The 21571-nt window shown below is 43.4% G+C and overlaps 1 protein-coding gene across 2 annotated transcripts in view; it reads left to right on the forward strand.

Moving 5' to 3' along the window:
* Positions 1–21571, forward strand: part of Trpm8 (transient receptor potential cation channel subfamily M member 8) — an 84096-nt gene that overhangs the window by 12383 nt on the left and 50142 nt on the right. For both annotated transcript variants that reach the window (XM_015481608.2, XM_048808774.1), the window contains exons 4-10: positions 4395–4551; positions 5343–5520; positions 7865–8037; positions 12603–12777; positions 13740–13807; positions 15803–16000; positions 20381–20483. In XM_015481608.2, coding sequence (XP_015337094.1) covers positions 4395–4551; positions 5343–5520; positions 7865–8037; positions 12603–12777; positions 13740–13807; positions 15803–16000; positions 20381–20483 — 1052 coding nt within the window. The remainder of the gene's footprint in view (positions 1–4394; positions 4552–5342; positions 5521–7864; positions 8038–12602; positions 12778–13739; positions 13808–15802; positions 16001–20380; positions 20484–21571) is intronic.

Consider the following 21571-nt stretch of genomic DNA (forward strand, 5'->3'; position numbering starts at 1 on the left):
AAAAGCAAACCTCAGGGGTTCTGATAAGGATTCAATGAGGTAGCACATAAAATACCTACCATGAGCCTAATAGGTTTCAATAGGATGTGTTTTCTGACTAGGTTTGAGTTAGAAGATGAACATCAAAGAAACTAGGAGATCTCTGCTTTGTCGTTGGTATAAATTTGCTCCTAATGAATCATTCTGATGAGTATAAATTCTGCCAGCCAGCTATCTGTTCTTCAAATGCTTCCCTGAAGGACTCTGCTGTCAATCTATTCATTTGACTGGTAGAGAACATAGTTTTATTCATTCAACATGTATTTTCTGAGCATAGGCTATGTCATAGGACTATACCTACTTGATTTATAACACTTCGATGCCCCTGAAAGGTAGCTGTGATTATCATTTGACAGATGAGTCAAGTGGGTTCAGTATTCTTCCATGATCACATGGAAGATGGATAGTGATTTGAACTTAGGCTCTCTGATTCCAAGATTGTACCTTTTCTTTCTCCCCAGCTGCCTCTGTTAATAATGGCAGTGCTTCAGGCAGGTCAAATTCATCAACACGGTCTCAGTTCCAGATGTCCAGTCTCATGAGCTTCCATGGAAGTAGAGAGTCTGTGGGGTATGATACTGGTGTCTTATGGCTGAAAAGCCCAGCTAGATCCAGGGCTCCCATGATGTCACCCTGTCCCTAGTATCCCCACCTGTAGATTTTGTCCTTCTATGGTGAGTAGGCTCTTCACACATGGTGGATAAATGGTCTCCATTCTTTGACTTATATGTTTATATGTTTATAGCTTCCCATTGTATTAGCTGGGGGAAAGGGCCTTGTCCCTAGAGATTCTACCAATGTCCTGGACATATGTTCATGGCTCTCCTTGTCCTAACTTGGGCCTTATGTCCATTTCTCAGATAACTCCTGGGGCTGGAATATGACATATACTGATTCCAAGTTGAGCTTGGGTGATGTGACCTCAATGACTCCGTGTAGAAAGGGAGGCTTCCTCAGATGAAAATCAGGGTGCACTTGCTAGCAGAAGAGAAAGTTGATGTAAGTGAAGGACACGTATCACTGTCCACCTTACAGGGCTGGATTACATCTCAAGGCTGGGTCAGAATGATGGCAGGTGTGCTAAGCTGTCGCAGATCTCAGCAACACAAGCAGACAGCAGGGATACCCAGGGCCTACAGTTCCCATTGTACAAGGAATGCAGAGTATCCAGGGGAAAGACTCTATAAGCTTTGAAGTTCCCCCTGTTTATTATTTCTAACTCTCCCTAGGTAATGTGAATATGCCATCGAGGGAAGTGACTGTAAATATTGACACCCCTATTTAGTTGCAATTTTCCGTACTAGCTGACCAGCTGCCTAAAGTCTCCCCAAAGAGACCCTGGGGTTGTCACATATGTGCCAAGCCCAGTCAACTCTAACCCCTTGTGGGTACCTGTTTCTTGAGAGGTCACTGGAGGGGATGATGGACCATTGCCCCTGCTGGGAATGCTCTGAGACATGCCACCTAGTTAAGGGTCACCTCTTGGCACTCTTGAGGTGGTGTCTCCTGGATCTGATTGCTCTCCTCAGTTCTCACTACCTCAGCCATGCTGGGTTTCAGGCGGAAACAGGAAGTATGCCACTTTCCTGGCACTGTGCAGCAGAACTTTCCAAGGCAATGGAAGTATTCTTTATCTGTGCTGTCCAGTGTGGAAGCCAGTCATGTGTGGCTACTGACCATTTTAAATGTGGACATTACACCCCAATAACTGGATTCTCTAATTTTATTAAATTCCAATCAAAATTAACCACATGAGGTTACTGGCTGCCATATTGCCATATTGGATAGCAGAGCTCTGTAGGACTCAGCCTTCTTCATCTGAGACCTAGACCTAGGGTCCTGATGCCCGCTGTTCTCTTCAACTCTTCTCTCCCATCCCTATTCCTCCTTCAGATAATGTGCCCCTCATGACTTTCTAGCAAACCATCTTCTTCATCTGTATCCAGTTCATAAAAATTGGTGCTGAAGACCAATAAACCAGACAACTCTCTTGGTTAAAGTCACCTGAGACTCACTCCGACCTTTAGCAGAGAAAAGAAGTCAAGAGTCTGTCTTTAGTTGTGGCAAAGACAGGAGGGAAGGAATTCTCTTCCCATCCTGCAATGAAGTTGGGTGGGTGAGGACACATCCCAAAGGATGGAGACAGGAAAGGAGAGTTGGGTGTCAGCCACAGCTTGGGAAGTCCCCAGAGACTTTGTAAGAGAAAGGGCTCAGCAAACCGTGCTCAATTCTGTGTGACGTTTTTCTTGGCCAAATGGAGTTGTGCCCTTGGGAGCTGTTCTGGTTGGAGGACAGGGTGCTGCTGGAGAGGCAATTTGGGGATCTGGTCTCTAGCCCAATCTTTATAGCTCTAGCAAATACTGAATATTTTGACAAATATTTTGAATAAAGGTAATTTCCATACTCTATAGTAATTAAGGTTTTCGGTTACAAAAAACTCAACTAGCTTAGCTGTAAAGAAGGGATCTGCTAAAGAGACAGGAATGCCATGTAAGAGAAGAGTGACTGTGAAACTGGACCTCTAGGATGGCTGGGGACCATGACTGTACATGTGGGGATTCCATAAGTTCTGTCTGTCCACCTCTCATCTCCACCTCCTGGGCATCTACAGATTGATGCTGTATTGCCTGGATCTTCCATGTGCCAGGCCTAATCCTGAAGGGAGGTGGGAGCAATTCTTTTGGTCCCATATTTCCAAGAAAAGTACACTAATGTAGATCCCAGAGGAATGTTCTGTTCCTGGGCCTATCCATTGTGGACAGTTCACAGGATTCAGAAGCTGATGGCATAGACGAGGCTGTGAGTTATTTCAATGCCCCCAGGATCCATGTCAAATGGGTAATCTCCACTAGGAGCCCCCACTGACCTATCAGTGACAGCCTTCCCCTAGCCATTTCCCTTAGGGGAGCCTGTGACTTGTGGGACACCTGCTGAGATGATTTTCCCCCCCATTGCTGTATCTCTTCAAGGATGGCTTTGGCAGTGACCCTGGGCAAGTTCTATGACCACACTCTTGTCCTCCTCCACTGGCCCTGGTCCCTCAAATTCCTACTACTCTTCTGAATCCTGTCCAAAGATTGATGAGAGAAAGACCAGGAGAGACAGAACCAAGGGGTGGGACAGGCAGAAAAAAACCAGGAGGAGGGGGAACAGTTTTTTTTTTTTTTTTTGCCAAATTCCAACTTCTTTTGTTACTGTCCAACTCTTTGAGAATCCAACTGTTAAGATGTAACTAGCTCTAGACAGAGATGTCAAGTAATCATAAATGTGTTTTGGATGTTTTGACTGCATTTTTTGCTTCTTTTGGGCTGTTGCTTCCTTTGTTACTTCTTGGCTTGCATGCTTGGCACCCCCATCAGCTGAGGGTCACCTGTGCAGAGCACACACTGTGGACCAGGCCAGCTACACACCTGGCCTTGTTTCCAGCCCTCACAGTCAGCCTCACAGGTATGGGATTATGCCAGGATCAAAGGAAGTGTTTTTCCTGTTCCTCGATACACTTGGCCAGGTCTGTGCTCTGCTGTTCCCAAGGGATCATGAGCATCTTGAAGACAGGAATTGCATCTAGTTCATCCTGGAATGTCACAAAGTGCAGTCCGGGTCTGACTCAGAGTGCAGTTTCAGTTAATATTTGTTGAGTGATTACAGTACATTGTGGAAGGAGAAGAGGAAGAGGAGTTATCACTATCTTTCTGTACTCTTCCAATTTCCTGTGATGCATGTGTCATTTAATGGACAATTATACTTAGTTTTGTTGTACTATTGGGGAGAGCTAGTGTTTATTGCAATAGTCTTTGTCTAGCCCAAATTACTGAAAGTCTCCCAAGTAGCTAACATCTGTTATAGAAGGTGGGTCTCTCTGGACTCTGGAACACTTGGGCCCCTTCTAGGGGACTGTGTAAGCCCAGTGAGTACGGCCCTTGGGAAGGACTGCTCACCTCACTTTGGCAGAGCAGTAATGGCCAGAAAAGTGGTGGGGTTGGGGCTGAGGCCTGCCCCAGGGCTCCTGGGTGTTATGACCCAGAGGAGAAGCTGAATAAATTGACCCCTGGTTTCAGAGACCAATCCCACATTAGCCCCACGCCTGCTTGCATGGTCCCTGAGGGCAGGGCTCTGCTCTCCTATCCCAGTTCCTGGCACAGGGCCAGTATGTTGGCAAATGGAAAATAAACAGGAATTAGACATCAAAAATAGTTTCTGTACAAACAACATATATAAGGAAAATGGTCTGAAAATAAAACATGATGGTAGAATTTCTTTCTGTGTTTAAGTTAATAATGCATGGTTATTCCATGATGCGATACTTAAGTAGACTGAATGAAATCTGCTCCTTCCTATCAATATCATTGGCTCAGGGAAAACGTGTGCAGATGTGGCTACACACAGAGCCACCACATGGAAGGCACCCAGATCAACCAGAGTGAGAAATGGAATTACAAGAAACACACCAAGGAGTTTCCCACAGATGCCTTTGGGGATATCCAGTTTGAGACGCTGGGGAAGAAAGGCAAGGTAAGCGTGGTTTTCTATGTAGCTAGCTAATTAGTATGCTGAGACAACTTGAGCTACCTTGAAGTACTGCTAATTGTCTAATAGTATGGAGGCAGGAGTGTCCAGAAATGACAGCAGAAAAAGATACTTTTTGCAAAAGTCACAAAGTAGTGACCAGATTATGCTCAGCTGGACTAGGTGGTCACCCAGCTGTCCCTGCACACACACTGTGGGTTTCTTTATAACACCCATGTTGGACCTCATGCCACAAAAGGTCAGGGAATACTTTTGTAAACTGTCCACTTAGCTTGGGTGTGAGAATACATGTGTCCTGACAAGGTGACATGCCCCTCTACCTGCTCCCGTTGAAAGCTCTCACACAGAGTTTTGCACAGGTGTCCAATGGTTAGATGAGGTTGCTCCCTGTCTCCTTGACAGCGCTGTCCTCAGACTGCTCTGGCTGGAAGCCTGGGCCTTGGAACCCTCTCGGTCCCAAATCCCTGTCCTGGTGGCCCTGAAGGCCACAGGCTCCCTCCACTGCTCTCTTCCACGGCCTCTGTCCAGGATGGCCCAGCATGGTCTCCTGCCCACGCACGGGCTCTGCCCACCCCAGCCTGGGCCCCTTGATGTGTACCCCACACTGCAGCGGGACTACGAGATGCAAATCTGCCACAGCTACCCTGCTCCGGACACCTCCCGGCAGGGGTGGAGGCACCGGGGTGCACCGGGTTGGGCCTCAGGGCCCACCTCGTGCCCTCCACCGCGCAGCCCCCGGGTCCCGACCCCATCCTGACGCTTTCCCTCCCGCACAGTACATCCGCTTGTCCTGCGACACGGACCCGGAAACCCTCTACGAGCTGCTGACCCAGCACTGGCACCTGAAAACGCCCAACCTGGTCATTTCCGTGACGGGAGGCGCCAAAAACTTCGCCCTGAAGCCGCGCATGCGCAAGATCTTCAGCCGGCTCATCTACATCGCGCAGTCCAAAGGTGCCACCGGCGGGGACGCGTGTGGGTGGGGTGTCGCGCTGAGTGGTGGGCTCCCAGGATGAATCCTCCGTGCAGCCTCGCGATTAACCACCGCTTTAGAACTAGCAGCATTCTCAAATGGACAGACAGGGCGCTCAGCAGGGGCTCCCCCAGGTAACCCTTTCTATCCCCCTTAAGGGGCTTCCTTAGGTTGATTTTATTTTATTTAAATCTAAAGGTTTCATTTTATTATTATTATTATTATTTTATTATTATTGGTTGTTCAAAACATTACAAAGCTCTTGACATATCATATTTCATATTTGATTCAAGTGGGTTATGAACTCCCATTTTTACCCGTATACAGATTTTATTATTTACACATATAAGTTTTTACCCAGAATATTCTGGTGCACCCAAAAGGAAAATTTGATTGTCCTTTAATTTTTGAGATCAATGATACACTTTTGGAAGAAGAGAGAGTGCAAATTCTAAGTACCATGTAAGCATTTGAGATAAAACCATGGTGACTTTGTTACTTGAAATATTCAACTTAATATCATCGTCCTTCTTTTTAGCCTAATTTTGAAAATTTTCAAATCTACAGAGAATCTGCAAAAATGATCCCATGAACATCCTCACAAGCTTCTCCTAGACCCCCCAGTTGTTAACATTTCCCCACGTGTCTGTTCTTATTTCACAAATATCTACATGTTATGTTTTGGGGGGGCAGGATCTGAAGTAAGTTGCAGGCTGGTGGCCTTAGCCCCCCAGTTCTTCAGCATGCCTCTCTCAAGAGCAGGCACCTCCCTCACCCCGGTGTGGCCTTCAAGCCCTGGACAGTCAACACTGACTGGTACTCTTATTGGATTATAGCCATCCCTCACACTCCTACAGTGTCTTTTAGAGCAAAAGTTGCCTTTCGTCCATCTGCACTCCAGATCCATGGAGCTTTCAACCAATGTCTTTTCAGTTTTCCTCTCTGGCACAGGTCCTCAGCCCTTCTCTGACCTCCATTGCATTTTGCAGAGTAAGTGCCAGCAGCTCAGGGGATTGACCTTCAGTTCAGGCTTGGACAGTGTTTTCTTATAAGCAGGCTCAGTTTCTCTGAGTTCAACATTTTGCATTTTCTTTTATGAAGGTAATTTGACCGACAGAACTTAGATGTGAATTTTTCTGTAATGTAGAAAAGAAATTCTGATTCCCCCCATTTATTCTTCTCAATTTCTTCACCGATTTGAGTGGTCACTGTGTTAGTCACTTTGTTAAGGAATTAAGCAGTTTAGCTTCCTTCCTACTAAATCCTGAACACACACACACACACACACACACACACAACATTCATTCATTCAACAAACATTTATTAAGTGCCAACTTTGTGCCAGAATCATTTTAGGTGCTGAGAATGTAGCAGAAGAAAACAGAAAAAATCCCTGTCAAGGATGAGGGCCCATTTCTCTTTAGGTTAGTGAGGTGGCCAAAGGGGACGTTAATAGTCTCCTGGTCCTCCATGTTGGTCATTAAGGGGGAACGTCAGCCCTATGAGAATTAGCTGAAGGAAGTGGGTAGAAGACTTGTAAGGGCCACAGCAAAGTTATCTTAAAATACCGAAAGGACTCTGAAGGGGAAGGGACTGAGCTTGTCCCTCTTTGCTGATTAGATCCTGGAGGCAAATGGTAAACAAAATACCTTCTAACAGCCAAAGGAGAGGCTGCCTTGCAACTCCTGGGGCTTCCATTGCTAGGGCTAACCCCCAGGGGCCGGTCACTACTCTCGGTGGATTCCTGTTCAAGCCGCAGATTAGACCAGTGTCATTTCCATTATGCTAAATAATATTTTGTAGGTATTTTAGGTACTTCAGTTTTGAACACACACACATGCATCCTTTTGCAAATCCCTTGCCATTGTGATTATCAAATACGGACCTGACCCATGTGCAAAATTATAATTATTACATAATTATAAAGCAAAGCAAAATTGCAGACACCAGGGCCATTCCTGGAAGATCCCACTCCAATCTGACCTGCAGGTTCTGCGAGCATAGTAAAACTACTCTCCTTGGCAGAACCACCTAGCTCACTGGAAGGCTCAGGCCAGGCTTTTACTGCTGGTAAAGATTCCCCTGGACACTGATTGCACATGCAGACTTGCTGACCCTATGCCCCAGAGAGGCTGATGACACAGATTTAGAGTGGGACCCGAATCTGTTTCCTGAGGAATGCTTCTCAGGACCCTGGGGGGCGTCCCTCCCCCATCCCATGGCCTGGCTGCCAGTGCTGCATCCTGGTGCTCGCCAGAGTCTGGGAGCACAGCCTGGAAATCTCCCCTGGTACCAGCAGAACAGTTGCTTTCCCCTCGTTGACAGGTGCTTGGATTCTCACGGGCGGCACCCATTACGGCCTGATGAAGTATATCGGTGAGGTGGTGAGAGACAACACCATCAGCAGGAATTCGGAAGAGAACATTGTGGCCATTGGCATAGCAGCGTGGGGCATGGTCTCCAACCGGGACACCCTCATCCGCAACTGCGATACTGAGGTACGGGTGGGATGGGGAGGTGATGTGGGAGAGAGCTAAGGACATGGGGCTGTGGCCTGGATACCAGGGCTCTGGGGTGTCCAGGGCAGCCTTCGGAGGCCTGCCTTACAGGGATGGCCTGTGGGTCTCTGGATTGCGCACAAGCATGGCATGCTTCCGGAACTCCCCAGAACCGCCTGATGGTGCGTGTGCTTTATTGGTTACAGTTCATTCCCAGCAACTTCATGTTAGTGTTGGCTCCTTCATTCTTCATAACCAGGACCTGAATCCACCCCAAAATACTGCAAATGCCGGTGTCATACCTTCATTGCTTGGCTACACCCACAGGCATGCAGGCCAATTACTGTGCTCCCTACTTAATTTGGCAGTGATAAGGCTGTGAGACCCACCTGGCTAATGTTTCCTGTGAATGTATCCCAGAGGAATCAAGGCACCTTTCAGGTTCAAAACACAAGGTGGCCACATGGGGTCTTTATCAAGTGTGGAATTTTTCAGACAGTATTTCTGGTGAGTTGAGGACCTTAAGCAATGGGTGGTCCCTGCCCAGAAGCTGTTTAGAATGTTTAGAAACCTTCATTTATTCTCCACCTTCTTCCACCTAGGGCTCTGTAGAAGTTCACGCAGTAAATATTAGGGAGTTTCAGGATCACTGTGGTGCGCCAAGGAGAGTGGTACGCCAAGCGTCCCCACGAGGCAGCGTGGTAGAGTGGAGGAGGGTGGAGAGGAGTCTGGGTGTCACTCCTTTCCCAGGACACAGTCTTGATCCAGGTCCCTCTGTGACTTGTTCAAATCACAGCCTGCATAGTCACGGGGTAAATTTATCTAAATGTCTCAGTGAATGGTGGTTTCTATTATTACTAGATGCTCAATAAGCAATGGCAAAATGGTCTCACAGTAAATGGCACCCTCAGGGATGAGGGGCCCTGGATCAGGGTTTGAAGGTGGCAGCAGGCTGGGTGGGACTGAGTGCCATCTTCTATCAGCATCGCTTGTCACGCGCAAGGAGTCACCTTAGAGTGGGTAATTATCCCCATGGTGGATACAGTACAGATGTTAATTTGCAACATCTCAAAACATCCCTGAAGTTTGTGGTTTTACCCTTGAACTAGAATGAAAAGACTTCAGGGTTTCCCTGGAGGCCGTGCAGGGGGCCGTTCTCCCTGGAGGCCGTGTCGGGGTTCTTCTGTCTACAAGTAAAACATGAGATGATGTGTAAGGATTTAAGGGAAGTGTCCATCACTCAGAAATGAATAGACAAACAACCAGCCATCTGGAAAATAAACACTGGGTCAATAATTTACTTTCCAGAATATAATTTAAGGAATAAATGGAGCTGAGAAATTAGACATAATATTTAATATTGAGAAAAATTCTGAGAATGCCACATCTAGTTGTATATCAATAAATCTGAAAAATCTCATGAAAATTGATATTTTTTTCTATAAAACTATAGTTTTCCAAAGTTGATTTAAGAAGAATGAGAAAATACAAGGAGAGGAATTATCCCTGAGTGATAGGTAAAGGGCCAGGAAAATTAACCTCCCGTATCACACTGAGTCGGGTGGTTTAAGCCAGTGAATGATGATGATAGTCTAGCCGTTGCTGATTTAGAAAATGTTTAGAGCCTTCCATTACATACAGAAGCATGGGATCTTCATAAAATTTTGGATAAAGAGCAAACCTGTGCTATCTGTATCTAGAGCATAAACTATTCGTATAATAGGTCCAGCAATCAGACTTGTGAATGTATCACTAGAGAATATAATACTTGGGCAAAGATGTTCACTGAAACATTTCTTATAAGGCAAGGGTTGGCATAAACCTAAATATCAAGCAATTCTTATTTCTCAACTTCTATTATTATATTTTTATTATCTGATAACATTTATTATTAGATGGGGAAATCTTTAGGTGGGTACTTTGCAAATATGAGGGAAAAAATCATGGAACTATTAAAATATGTTATTTCCAAAGGTGTTCTGAAAGTATAGGAAGTATAATTTTTTAGTATTAAATTATGAAATATATTTATACATATAAAACATAAATATCATTAGTTACCTAGAATAATACCTGTTATAAATATGTTATATCTAGAAAGAACTGAACATACTAAGCTATTGATGTGTCTATCACTGGGTCATGGAATTAAGCATAATTATAATTTCCCTCTTTCTTCCTTTATTTCATTTCTATGATAAATGTGTTGCTCTTAGAGCCGTAAGGCGCTAGCTCTGTTAATGACTCTCTTTGGTGATGTCATGTGGATTCACAGCACATCGGACGATCCTGGGGCTGGTTTCCTGGTTTCTTTCCTCTTCCCCTGGTTTGCAGTGATTGGTCTTTGGTGTCCTTGGACCACCTGTTTGTAACAGCTTGGTGGCCACTCATCCTCTGGTTTCTACTCAAGGCTCCATCGCAGAACCCATCACCCGACGTCTAGCTGACCTAAACAATGCCACGCCTCACAAACAGGATCTCTATCAGTACTCACCCCCTCATCCCCAGCATCTGCTTTTCCTGAGGCAGTGCTTCACTTTAAAAATCATTGTGGCACTGTGTGTGTGTGTGTATGCATTAAAAAAGATGGTGCAGGCATCTCCTGATTATTCTTGTTCTGCAAATTTTTCTTTCCTACTCATTACCATGCTTTTTTCCACATAAGTTTGGGAAGAACTTTGTCAGATACAGTCATAGGACAAAACAAGAATAATAATGCACTCGCTGAGTGTAATCATGTTAAACCTTAAATTGATACTGGAAAAGTTGAAATTATTATAATACCCCTTCTTATTCCAGTAATATATGTCTTTAAGCTTTTGCAAGTCTGAGTCTTGAAAAATACTTCTGCAGATTTCTTTGTTAGGTTCTATGTTATTTCTAGGGATTTTATATTTTTTATGGTTATTTAGTGTGATTTTTGAAGTAATTTTTGCAGGTACATATGAAAGTATTGATTTGCTTATTGTTGTTTTGAATCAAGAGACTTACTGGACTCTTCCTACTTCTAATAATTTTTCAGCAGATTCTCTGACTGTTCTATGTTTACAACCACATTATTGTTACTTAAAAATTAAAACAACTCTTCCATTTAATTTTACCCTTTGTCTTTTGCTTATCATCTTGCATTGGCTAGAATTTTCAGAGTAGCGGTAGTTATGAAATCAGGGACCACAAGAGGCAATCCAGCATGCTGGTCTCATAATGAGTGGCAAGGGTTCTAGTATTTTACTGATCTACATGATTTGGCTAAGGTTCAATAGGCACCTACTTAACACAGTCATAAGAATCATCTTTTATTTCTAGTTTATAATTTCTTAAATCAAGAACAAGAGCTGAGTTTGGAAGATCTTTTGGGTTTATGGGTTATTAACTCATAATTGAAGAGGCTGACTCCTGAAAACAGCACAGAAGATTCCTTTATTGTTCTGCTGCCTTTAATTAGCCAGTGATTTGGGGGGGGGTTGTTTGTATCCTTATACATCAGAGAGACGTATGTATAAGGTCTTTGGCTTTTTCTTCTGATTCTTTTCCAGTCATGGTTTTGGAATCAGGTTGTATTCTGGAAGAGCGTAAAGGAAATGGGAATTATTTGTTCCATGAAAGTTTGTGGGGCTCCTGTTCAAACTCATGGATGTGCCCGTTTTGAAAGTATCATCTCACCTGTCACGGTCAGGAGTTTACTGCTTGGAGTTTCTAACTGGACAAGGGCCACTTAGAGAAGAGATTATGCCATTGGAATTTTACTTTCTTTCTGTTTTAGCTAGGATAGAAGTGATAAAAAACTGATCCACTAATTTTGTTCTGATTTCATACGCATCATTAGTAGAATCAATAGCTTTGCTTTCCACATTGGGTTTCCAACTCACAGTCCATTCTTGGAGTCAAGGTCGTAACACCTTTTACTACAGCCCTGACAACTTGGGTGGACTAGAGAGTCAGGAATGCTCTTGGCAAGGATTCTTCTCCTGTTTTTGTCTCTGGTACTATTGGGACAAAGTATCTATTTAGTTACTTTTTAAGGGTCTTGTTACTGAGCGCTTCTCAAGTGCAAAGACTTTTATCCATTTCCTAATCCCTTGACCCTGGCACAGGTGCCAGTATATGGTAGATTCCAGACAAACAGGTATGTGCGCTTAACAGTGTCTGCCTCTGCTCGTGTATCCAGACACGTAGACACATGTGCACGTGTACATGTGCACACGCTTACACAGTCACACACACATGGGTATGTAATTTTTTGAATGCTATGCACTCTAGTGAATTTATACAAAGGAGCCCAGGGCAACGGACCAAGAACTGGATTGGGAATCTGATCTTTATAGTGCCACTGGTCATATATGTGACAGTGGGTAAGTTGGCCCAGCCATTTCGAGCCTTTATTTTCCTCTATTTATAAGGAAGCCTGCACCACCAGATACTCACGACTCTTCTGAACCTAGGGATCTGGGAGGAGGCATCAGTGTAGTTGAGCCAAAGGATTAGCTTTACTGTGACCATAAGATGTCATCATGCGTCTCGGTCAATGAATAAAATCTCAGAGACAAGTCCCCTGCACTTTCCAGGGGTGTTTTTCAGCTCAGTACATCATGGATGACTTCACGAGGGACCCTCTGTATATCCTGGACAACAATCACACCCACCTGCTGCTTGTGGACAACGGATGTCATGGACACCCCACGGTCGAAGCCAAGCTCCGGAATCAGCTGGAGAAGTACATCTCTGAGCGCACGAGTCCAGGTCAGTGCTCAGGAAGTGTGAGTCTCGATGTCCATGGTAATAGTGGCAGCACCAACAATCGTGTCTGCCAGCTATGGAGTGAACCTGAAGACCCCTCCTGGGTGCCTAGGAGGAGCCACTAGGTCTCACAAGGGGTGGCTCTGCCCGGGTCCCTGTGAATTATGCCCTTTGACATGCTGAAGGCATGACTAGTGCTGTCTCCTCCACTTTCCTTTGTCAATATAGAATGTCTGCCATCTTTTCTTCCACTGGACAGCACTTAAGAACAAATAAAACCCATGATGGCAAATATAGTTTTAAAAGCAATGCCTTTAGTTAGGATAGAAATGATAAAAAACTGACCCACTTATTTAACAGTTGGATGGTTTGAATCTTGGCTCTTTCTGTGAATGCAACCACTTAAACATCAGTTTTGAGGGGACAATTCAGGGAAAGCCTTTATCTGATATCATAAGTGACATCCATCTTCTCTTCTTGTGGACAAGGTGTTGAGATGTGTCCTGCCATGGAACCAGATTATCTGGTGACTTAGTGACAGACCCTACCACAGGGACATCTTGGAGATGTTCCCACTCGTTTTCCTTTCACAATGGGATGTATTTACATGTACATTAAACTCTATTGAGAGAACACCCCACTGGGCAAATGAGAATCATTATTGTAAGATAAACTTGAACCTACTCTAATTATATCAGTCAAAGCAAACAAGCACAGATTTTAGCATTTTAAATATCAGTAACAGATTGCAAAATGGCTCCAAGTCATACTATTCCTAGTTTGGTGCACCTAAATTCACCCATTGTGGTCAACAAGTAGTGTTAAGGTCAAGTCCACAGGCTGAGCATCTATTGCCCACATCCTTCCCTGGGCTCACAGGGAAGAAGCTCTGGGTGCACCTGCTCCTCAGGTAAGGGAGCATTTCTACTGAGTCCAAAGTAAAGTTTACTTTTTATGTTTTGCAGATTCCAACTATGGTGGCAAGATCCCCATTGTGTGTTTTGCCCAAGGAGGTGGAAGAGAGACTTTGAAAGTGAGTCCTCGTTTAGTTTTCGAGAAGATCGGTTACCAAGCTTACTAAAAATTTGTATTTTGAGGGCTTTTGGGTTTATCCAGTCTCTCCTGACTAGTTTCTTCTGTGACTACAAGAGGGAAGTGTCTTGTACCATATGCTGTCTCCTTAACAGACACAGGTTGTTCCTCAGCAGAGGAGACTTGGGAGGAAGATTTGAAGTGACATGAGTAGGCTGTGTGTTTAGCATCAGCCTTGATAGTCAGCCTGCCAAAGAGGACAGGTGCCACTCACTCAGAAAACTGAAGGATCGCAACTAGTGTGTGTTTTGGAAAACCGACTTGCGTGGAGAGGAGCTATCACACCCCTACGGCCACCAAGTCAGATATCCCCAGACCACCTGTGGCCCTTCCCATGAAGGGACAGGGCACCTATAACACTGAGCTCCTGAACGAGATCTCAGCTTCTCAGCCCCCACGTAGGCTCTGCACATGGCTGAGCTCCTCTTGCCTGCAGCTGGGCTTCAGTTGGTCTTTATAAGAGAGCATCAGGCTGACTGTACTTGAGTCAGTGTTTGAAGAGATCGTTTTTCTAGAAATAGGACATTGTGTGAAAGTCCTGTTTAACTCCTCTTATTAAGTAATTTCCATGTTGATTTGCATATGGCCCTTCTCCATCCAATTTGTACCCTGATCTTGGTTTAGATTGAAGATAACTCTAGTCGTTCACCTGCTCCCCCCCTTTGGCCAGAGAACATCCCTAGTGTTGCAGGAACTTGCCGGCAGAGTTACCTGGAATCCTAGTCCAGCTCCTCTCTCTATGCTTTTCTAGAGCAGTGGTCTTTTCACTCCTTTGTTCAACAGGTATTTAACAAGTACCCCCACTGTGAGATCTGCTCTTGAGACCGTTGTTGAACAAAGGTCCTTCAGGGAAAGACTTCTCAGGAAATAATTAAAACGGACTTTTTTCCCAATGTGAACTGGTCACCAGTGAATACTAAAGAGCAGGAATACTAAAAAAGAGGAAGAGGTGAAGAGAGAGTTACCGAAAGGTGGCTGCATGTATTATGCTTCTCTCACATTTTAGATTTGGAATGAAGATTTCTTGGCTTTGGATGGAGGGGAAGATCAGAGAGCCCCTGCAGGTCTAGGGTGGTATTTCCATAGCATCAGGCACAGAGGTCTGCTTAGCTAGCTCACAACCCACAGAAGGGGCACAGGAGACCCGAGGAGGGGAGGGAGCAACAGCCGGCTGTCTCCAGCTCTGCAGCCAGCTCATGCCCTGCACCCTCCTCCAGTGCAGGCAGAGGGCTCCCAGCCTGCTTGCTCAGCCGATAGCTGGGCTCCACACCCTCCTCTAGGGGACACATCTTCCTATGAGAAGCATTTAGTCTTGGAGGAAAGGGTCTCACAGTATCTCTGTGCCCATGTGCAGATAGATCACTTCATTCTGCTGTCACATGATTAGAATTCTCATTCCCCTATGCTGACCTCTGCAATTACTGTAAAGAAAATAAAAGTAGGGTACGTGGTTATTTTTTTTTTTAATAATAAGGGCAAACTAAATTATTCAAGAAGGGAAATATATAATGAACAGAACACAAAATCTGGGCTACTGCTTTTAAGGTATTTTCAGACCTTCAAAATATGAGTTTTAGTAACTTCTATCAGATAAGATACCAGCAGTAATGATAAACAGAATCTTAGTCATTGTCACTTAGAGCTATATCAACATTTGGAATGACTGGTTTGTAGGTAAGGATATGTTGAAGCACCTGTGGTGTCACAGGAGTCTTTGTTTTGGAAGTTGATGTTGACACAGGATGCCATAGGGCTCCTTACTGTTCTTAAAGCAGGTACAGGTATTTCATTTGCTTCTGATTTGAAATAGAAGTCCCCAAGGAATAAGTGCAAGGACGATGGGTTTTGTTCACTGACCTGCCTTAGAACTTCAGTTCCGAGTTGGGCTCTGGATGACCCAGGTCTCTGACGTCTGCTCAACTCTCTGCTCTCCCAGGCCATCAACACCTCCATCAAGAGTAAAATCCCTTGTGTGGTGGTGGAGGGCTCGGGGCAGATCGCCGACGTGATTGCAAGCCTGGTGGAGGAGGAGGACGCCCTGACGTCTTCCATGGTGAAGGAGAAGCTGGTGCGCTTTTTACCCCGCACAGTGTCCCGGCTGCCCGAGGAGGAGACTGAGAGCTGGATCAAATGGGTGAGCTCAGGGGGAGAGGTGGAGAGCTGAGGGAGAAGAGGCTGAGCTCGTGGGAAGGGGGACCTCACACGTCCCACTCCACTGGTTGCTGCAGGTGTTTGGTCTGTCCTCTGAGACTTTGAGGCTCTGCCTTGGCCCACACCAAGTGTCCTGCTGGAAACTGAAATGTGGATGAGCTAAGTGACTCTCCAAGCGTCCACTCCTTCTAAAGAGTTTAAATGCAGGGCAGTTTGCAAAGCTTGTAATCTGTCTCTTAGGCCATGATGCCACAACTGTGCTTCTGTGTTTTGTATGTAGTGGTGATGGCGAGGGAGGAAATCCCTGGTAATGAAATTTTCGAAGTGCAGACTCTAATTGAGCCTACATCTACTGAAGAAACTCCCTCCTGACTAGTTGCCGTTCTGCACTAACTGCCTGAGTTACAGCTCAGAATCTCTCACCTTTCTTTCTGGATTATATGAGAAAGCTGAACTTATTGGAAAACTTACCAGGCTATTAATGGCTGGGCTTATAAAACTATTTGAACATGTTAGTGCTATACTTTCTCATTTTTCTTTGATTCATGATTGTTGTTGATTTGGAACAACTTGCTTTCCTAGTGCTCAGCTCGTTAGAAGGTCCACATAAATGTCAACAGGTGCATTCACATCAACCCATTAAAAAATGGCCTTAGGTATTTGGATATTTTTAGGACCATGAGCTGCCACTTGTGAATTTTCCCATAAAGAAAATAACAGACTCAGACACAGAATCATTTTCATTATAGAGCCCATTTCATCATGAGACTTGAAGGTTAGATTTAGTATGCATCATAATAATGATGACTCTTTCACTAGATTGGTATTTTAACAGTATTTAACCACAAATATCAAATGCAGCAAATCAGCGTCCTGGAATAGAGGAGACCCTTTCCTCTTGTTCATGGTGGCCTTTGTCATTCTTAGGACAATTCAGGGCAAACGAAATCCTAGTAAACAATGATAAGAGTCAACCCAGCCTTCTTGGCACCAGGAAATGGGACCCTTGTGTTCTTCTTTACTTTCACACAACAGGGATCCTAGCTGATCACCCTGATGCAGGGGATATTGAAACGAGCAGGATATGAGTCCTGTCTGGATTAGACCTCACTGTCTGAAACTCAGAATGTAGAAAACACAGATGGACCTTCCTCCCGTGGCTGGAAAGTGGCATAGATGCTGAGTCGGGCCTCTCTAATGTTTGTTTATATGATATTTCTACTTGAGATATCATATTTTCCAGACTTTACTAAAGAAGCTAAAATGGGTAGTTTTATATGGAAGTTTTCACTTAGATTCTCTTGTGTCTGATCCAAGTCCAGTTGAGAGATATACACAAGAATCAGATTGAGATGAAAACCAGCTTTATGGGTGGTGAAGGCAAGGTTGAAAGATGAGGTGTACAGTTGCCTCCTTATGCCGAGGCCCAGATAGGAGAGGTGGGCCCACCCAGCACGGCAGCACCAGGGACCTGCTGGCCTCCCCACCAGGCAAGGCAGGTGGTAGATGCAGACCAGAGCCCTAGCACTCTGCAAGGAGCAGATCCCAACAAGATAAGCAGCCAAGGGCTGGTTGGGCAAGGCCAGTGTCACTCCCCACCCTGAGTAGGTGAAGGGTGAGAGTGCCAGGGGACCAGTTCTGATGGTGCTCCCTGTGTGGCAGTCTGCAGAGAGGAAGGGAAGGGTCACCCTCCTCTTGTTGACTGATTCCCTACATTCTCATAACTGAATAGGTTGAGTCAGTTATAAACATATAAATAGACCCATCCCAACGGTCTTGTATCAAAGCAAGATGTTGAATATTGATCTCCAGTTTCAATGTTCTCTGTTGGGTGGAAGAAATTCAGTGGTCAGTGTAAGGATATTCATGGGGAAGGAATAGGCAACTCTTAGTTTACCTATCAAAGGTGGCTCAGCTCCATTCCAGTGACTTTCCTCTTATTCCTTGTACAAGTTGACATGTGGGGTCTGCACCATGTCATGTTGAAGAACAGAGGCTGTCTAATGGGTTCTCCAACACTTTTGAGGGATTCTTATTTCTACTTCAAGAAAACACAGACAATTCATCTTAAACTAAAAGTTAGGCACATTTTACCCCTGTGTTTTTATTATTCTTTCTGGGATTTATATCTAATTCACATTCATATCTAATGAAATACATTTATAATCATGTCAATCAGAAGACATACACCAAAAATGAAAATCATTGCATTTTAATTATACACTCCTGAAGGGTTTCATGGAAACAGATTTCCTAAAAGACCAGGCTCAAAAGTGGTATTATTAGTGAATGAATGTCTACATTTCGTGAAGCATAGAAGCAATCTTCCTGGGTAAGATCAATCTTCCTCACTGATCGTGTGGATGACCAACCTCAAAGCCTGAACTCCTGGTTTCTTGACCTTTCCAAAAAAAATCCCTTATATTTCTTCTACTGGGACCACACTTTCTTCTCCTAATACCTCTCCTACTAATTCTCCCATATCTGCTCCTGAAGTTCTCAAGAACTTAATCTTCTGTAGTATCCTAATCCATCAGCCAATCTAGATATTGTTCATTCATTCATTTTAAACTATGTAATTGGTATTTATTGAGCATATACTGTGTGCTATATTTTGGCATAGACACTACAGAAAAAATTGTGTATACAACAGAATAGTCTGTATTCATAGAGGAAGAAGAAATTGAAAAAAAAATTATGTTGAGTAATTACGATAAATGCAGCATATAATTTCAAATTGAAATAAGTGTTCTGAAGAAAAATAACATGATAAAAAAGACATGTGCCAAGGGAGGTGGTCCTGCTGTGGGGCTTTGTGATAGGCTTGCAGAAGAAGTGATATGGGAGCCAGTGTGTGAAGGATGAGAGTGGGTGAGAAGATGGTTGAAATTGTGTTGGTGGGAATGGCAAGGCAAAGGTCCTGGGGTGAGAGGCTGGTCTGACATACCCAAGGAGCTGAAAGATGGAAGTGTGAATGGAAGCCAAAGAGTTCAGAGGGACCCGAGTAGCCAGCTCTCTGTATATTGTTTTGAGGCTTTAGTCTTTATTCAGGTATAAAAAGATGCCATTGAAAGCCTGAAATCAGGGAGACAATATGATCAGAACTGTGTTCATGAAAGTTCAAATTGTCTGTAGTGGGGGCACAGGATTGGAGGAGGCAAAAGTGTATGGGGGGCGGAGATACCAGTTAGGAGGTTCCTGCAGTTCTCTCTGGCTCTCACCAATTTGCTCTGTATCCATATTCATTTTCTTTTCTTCCGTTTAATTTCAAAGGAAAAGATATCTCACCCTTTGGTTATTCCCACTCTGAGTTGTTCTCTATAATCTTGGAAACTGATCCCTCTTTTTGCCTGTCATATCTAGCTGGGGCCCTTTCTTTCAGCCTGAACAAAGGCTGCAAAAATGGTGAAGATGGCTTTCTCCTCCATGCTCTCATCTTCCCCAAAACTCTTTATGTTTTGTGTTTTCCTGCCATGTTCATTTATTTTCTCATCACATCTGGATATTGTATCTTCTGAACCAAGACCTCCATCTCACCTTTCCCAGGAAATAGAGGCCTTAAAAGCTCACCTCCTATTTTCTAAATTCAAGAATCCTTCTTATTTCACATCATGCCATCTTCCAACTTTTCTCTCACATCCCCAGCTGAAAATCTGCATTTCCAGGTTCTCATTTCCAAATTCTGCCAGAAGAATCCACCATCTCTTCAAACTCAGTCCAACTGAAGTCAAATTTTCTTTCTCCTCCAGCAGGAAGCAAGGAGCCCTTTCTCACTAAGCTCCTACAAGGCTCACCAGTGCTCCCAAACTTTGAAAAGGAGGCTCTTTCATTATAAAACATGATTAAAAATTTAAAATTATAGGAAGATCACAAGGGAGAATAAAGAAAGTTATTCATTTCTTTACTTAATCACCAAGTCCCCTTGGTTCTTTTTTGCATTTAAACCTTTTCTGATGCTTACATCTTTATGACCACACTCAGATGTTTTTTATGGTTTTCTTTTGCTCTTTCCTCCTTTAGCTACTTATTCAACAATTGAGATCTTTAATGTGCTAGGGTTGGTCACACATATATTCATATTTCCCTCTCTCTCTCTTCCCTAGTAAGCTTTTTTATAGAAGTTTCTATGTGTATTCTTATATAACCAGTACTTTATTGTCTTTGAGGTCAAGGACTCATTATTACAATTTAGAAGTCAGAAGCTAAGGGTTCAGATGTTGGAGATAAGAGAAAGAGATACAGAACCTGCTTTAAGTGGACATTTAAAAAATATGGAATAAAAAGATCTCTCACCAAAAGAGAGTTTATGTTTTTCATGTCTGAAATCAGTTCATTGACAACTTTGTTCTTTAAATGTTGCCAGCTCAAAGAAATTCTTGAAAGTTCTCACCTGTTAACAGTTATTAAAATGGAAGAAGCTGGGGATGAGATTGTGAGCAATGCTATTTCCTATGCTTTGTATAAAGGTAAGTGAAAACAGCTCCTTGGGCAGTTTTAGCTTTGTGTTGTTTTCTGTGACTTTTGGTAGCATGTATTTCTTTTTAAAAGAAACTTTATTATTATTATAAACTTATTATACACTTTATTATTTAAAAGAAATTTTATTGAGAATCTCTACTCCAAAATCCCAAATGAAAAAAATCTAAAAAAGCTAAAAAATCTGAAACTTTTTAGTGTTGATATGATACCACAAGTGGAAAATTCCATAATACCATGAAGCTATTTCACATACATATACAAAGCTATTACGAATGCTTCAAATTAAGGCTATGTGTATAACATGCATATAAAACTTAAGTAAATTTTATGTTTACTCTTGGACCCTGGAAAATCTCTTTATATATATGCAAATATTCCAAAAACTGAAAAAAAAATGAAATATAAACCATTTTTGGTTCTGAGGAGTTCAGATAAGGGATACTCAACCTGTATTATCTTGCATTTGATTTTTATTATCATAGTTGGAAAGGTACAATACTATTGCTGTGGGGAGGGGAATTTCCTTGAATGTATGTATTTGATGGAATAAGAATTTTTGCATCATGAAAATTCTGACAAAATATGATCACAATACTCTTCAAAAAGTTATTTCTAGCAGTGGTTTGAAATATTGTTTTTGAGTTTCAGACTCCTCTGAGAATGTGATGAAAACTGTGGACATTTGTTCTAGAGTTACACATAGATGCGCACAGACTTGAAACACATAAATAACTTTTCATTCAATTCCTGTGTGGCCTTTGCTGTCTTAGAATTCCATCAGAGTGGATGCTACCTCAAGTAAATAGGCCCCAGGCCATCCGGAATGGATGGTTAATAAGAGGAATGCATACACAGTAGGGTCAGGCACGCGGGATGTGCAAATCAGACCTTAACTACATTTAGAATCATTCTAGTACTTTCCAGAAATTTGGTTATCATAGTATTTACTAACTTGAAATTATGTCTGTATAGATGCCTAGATGTAGAAAAAATTAGATGTGGCAAAGGCATGAAGAGCACTGTTGTGATATGGTTCATTACTTGGTAGAGTCAGATTTAATACATATCAGACGTG

The sequence above is a fragment of the Marmota marmota genome, unplaced genomic scaffold (genome assembly GCF_001458135.2).
Source record: "Marmota marmota marmota unplaced genomic scaffold, marMar, whole genome shotgun sequence".
NCBI lineage: Eukaryota > Metazoa > Chordata > Mammalia > Rodentia > Sciuridae > Marmota > Marmota marmota.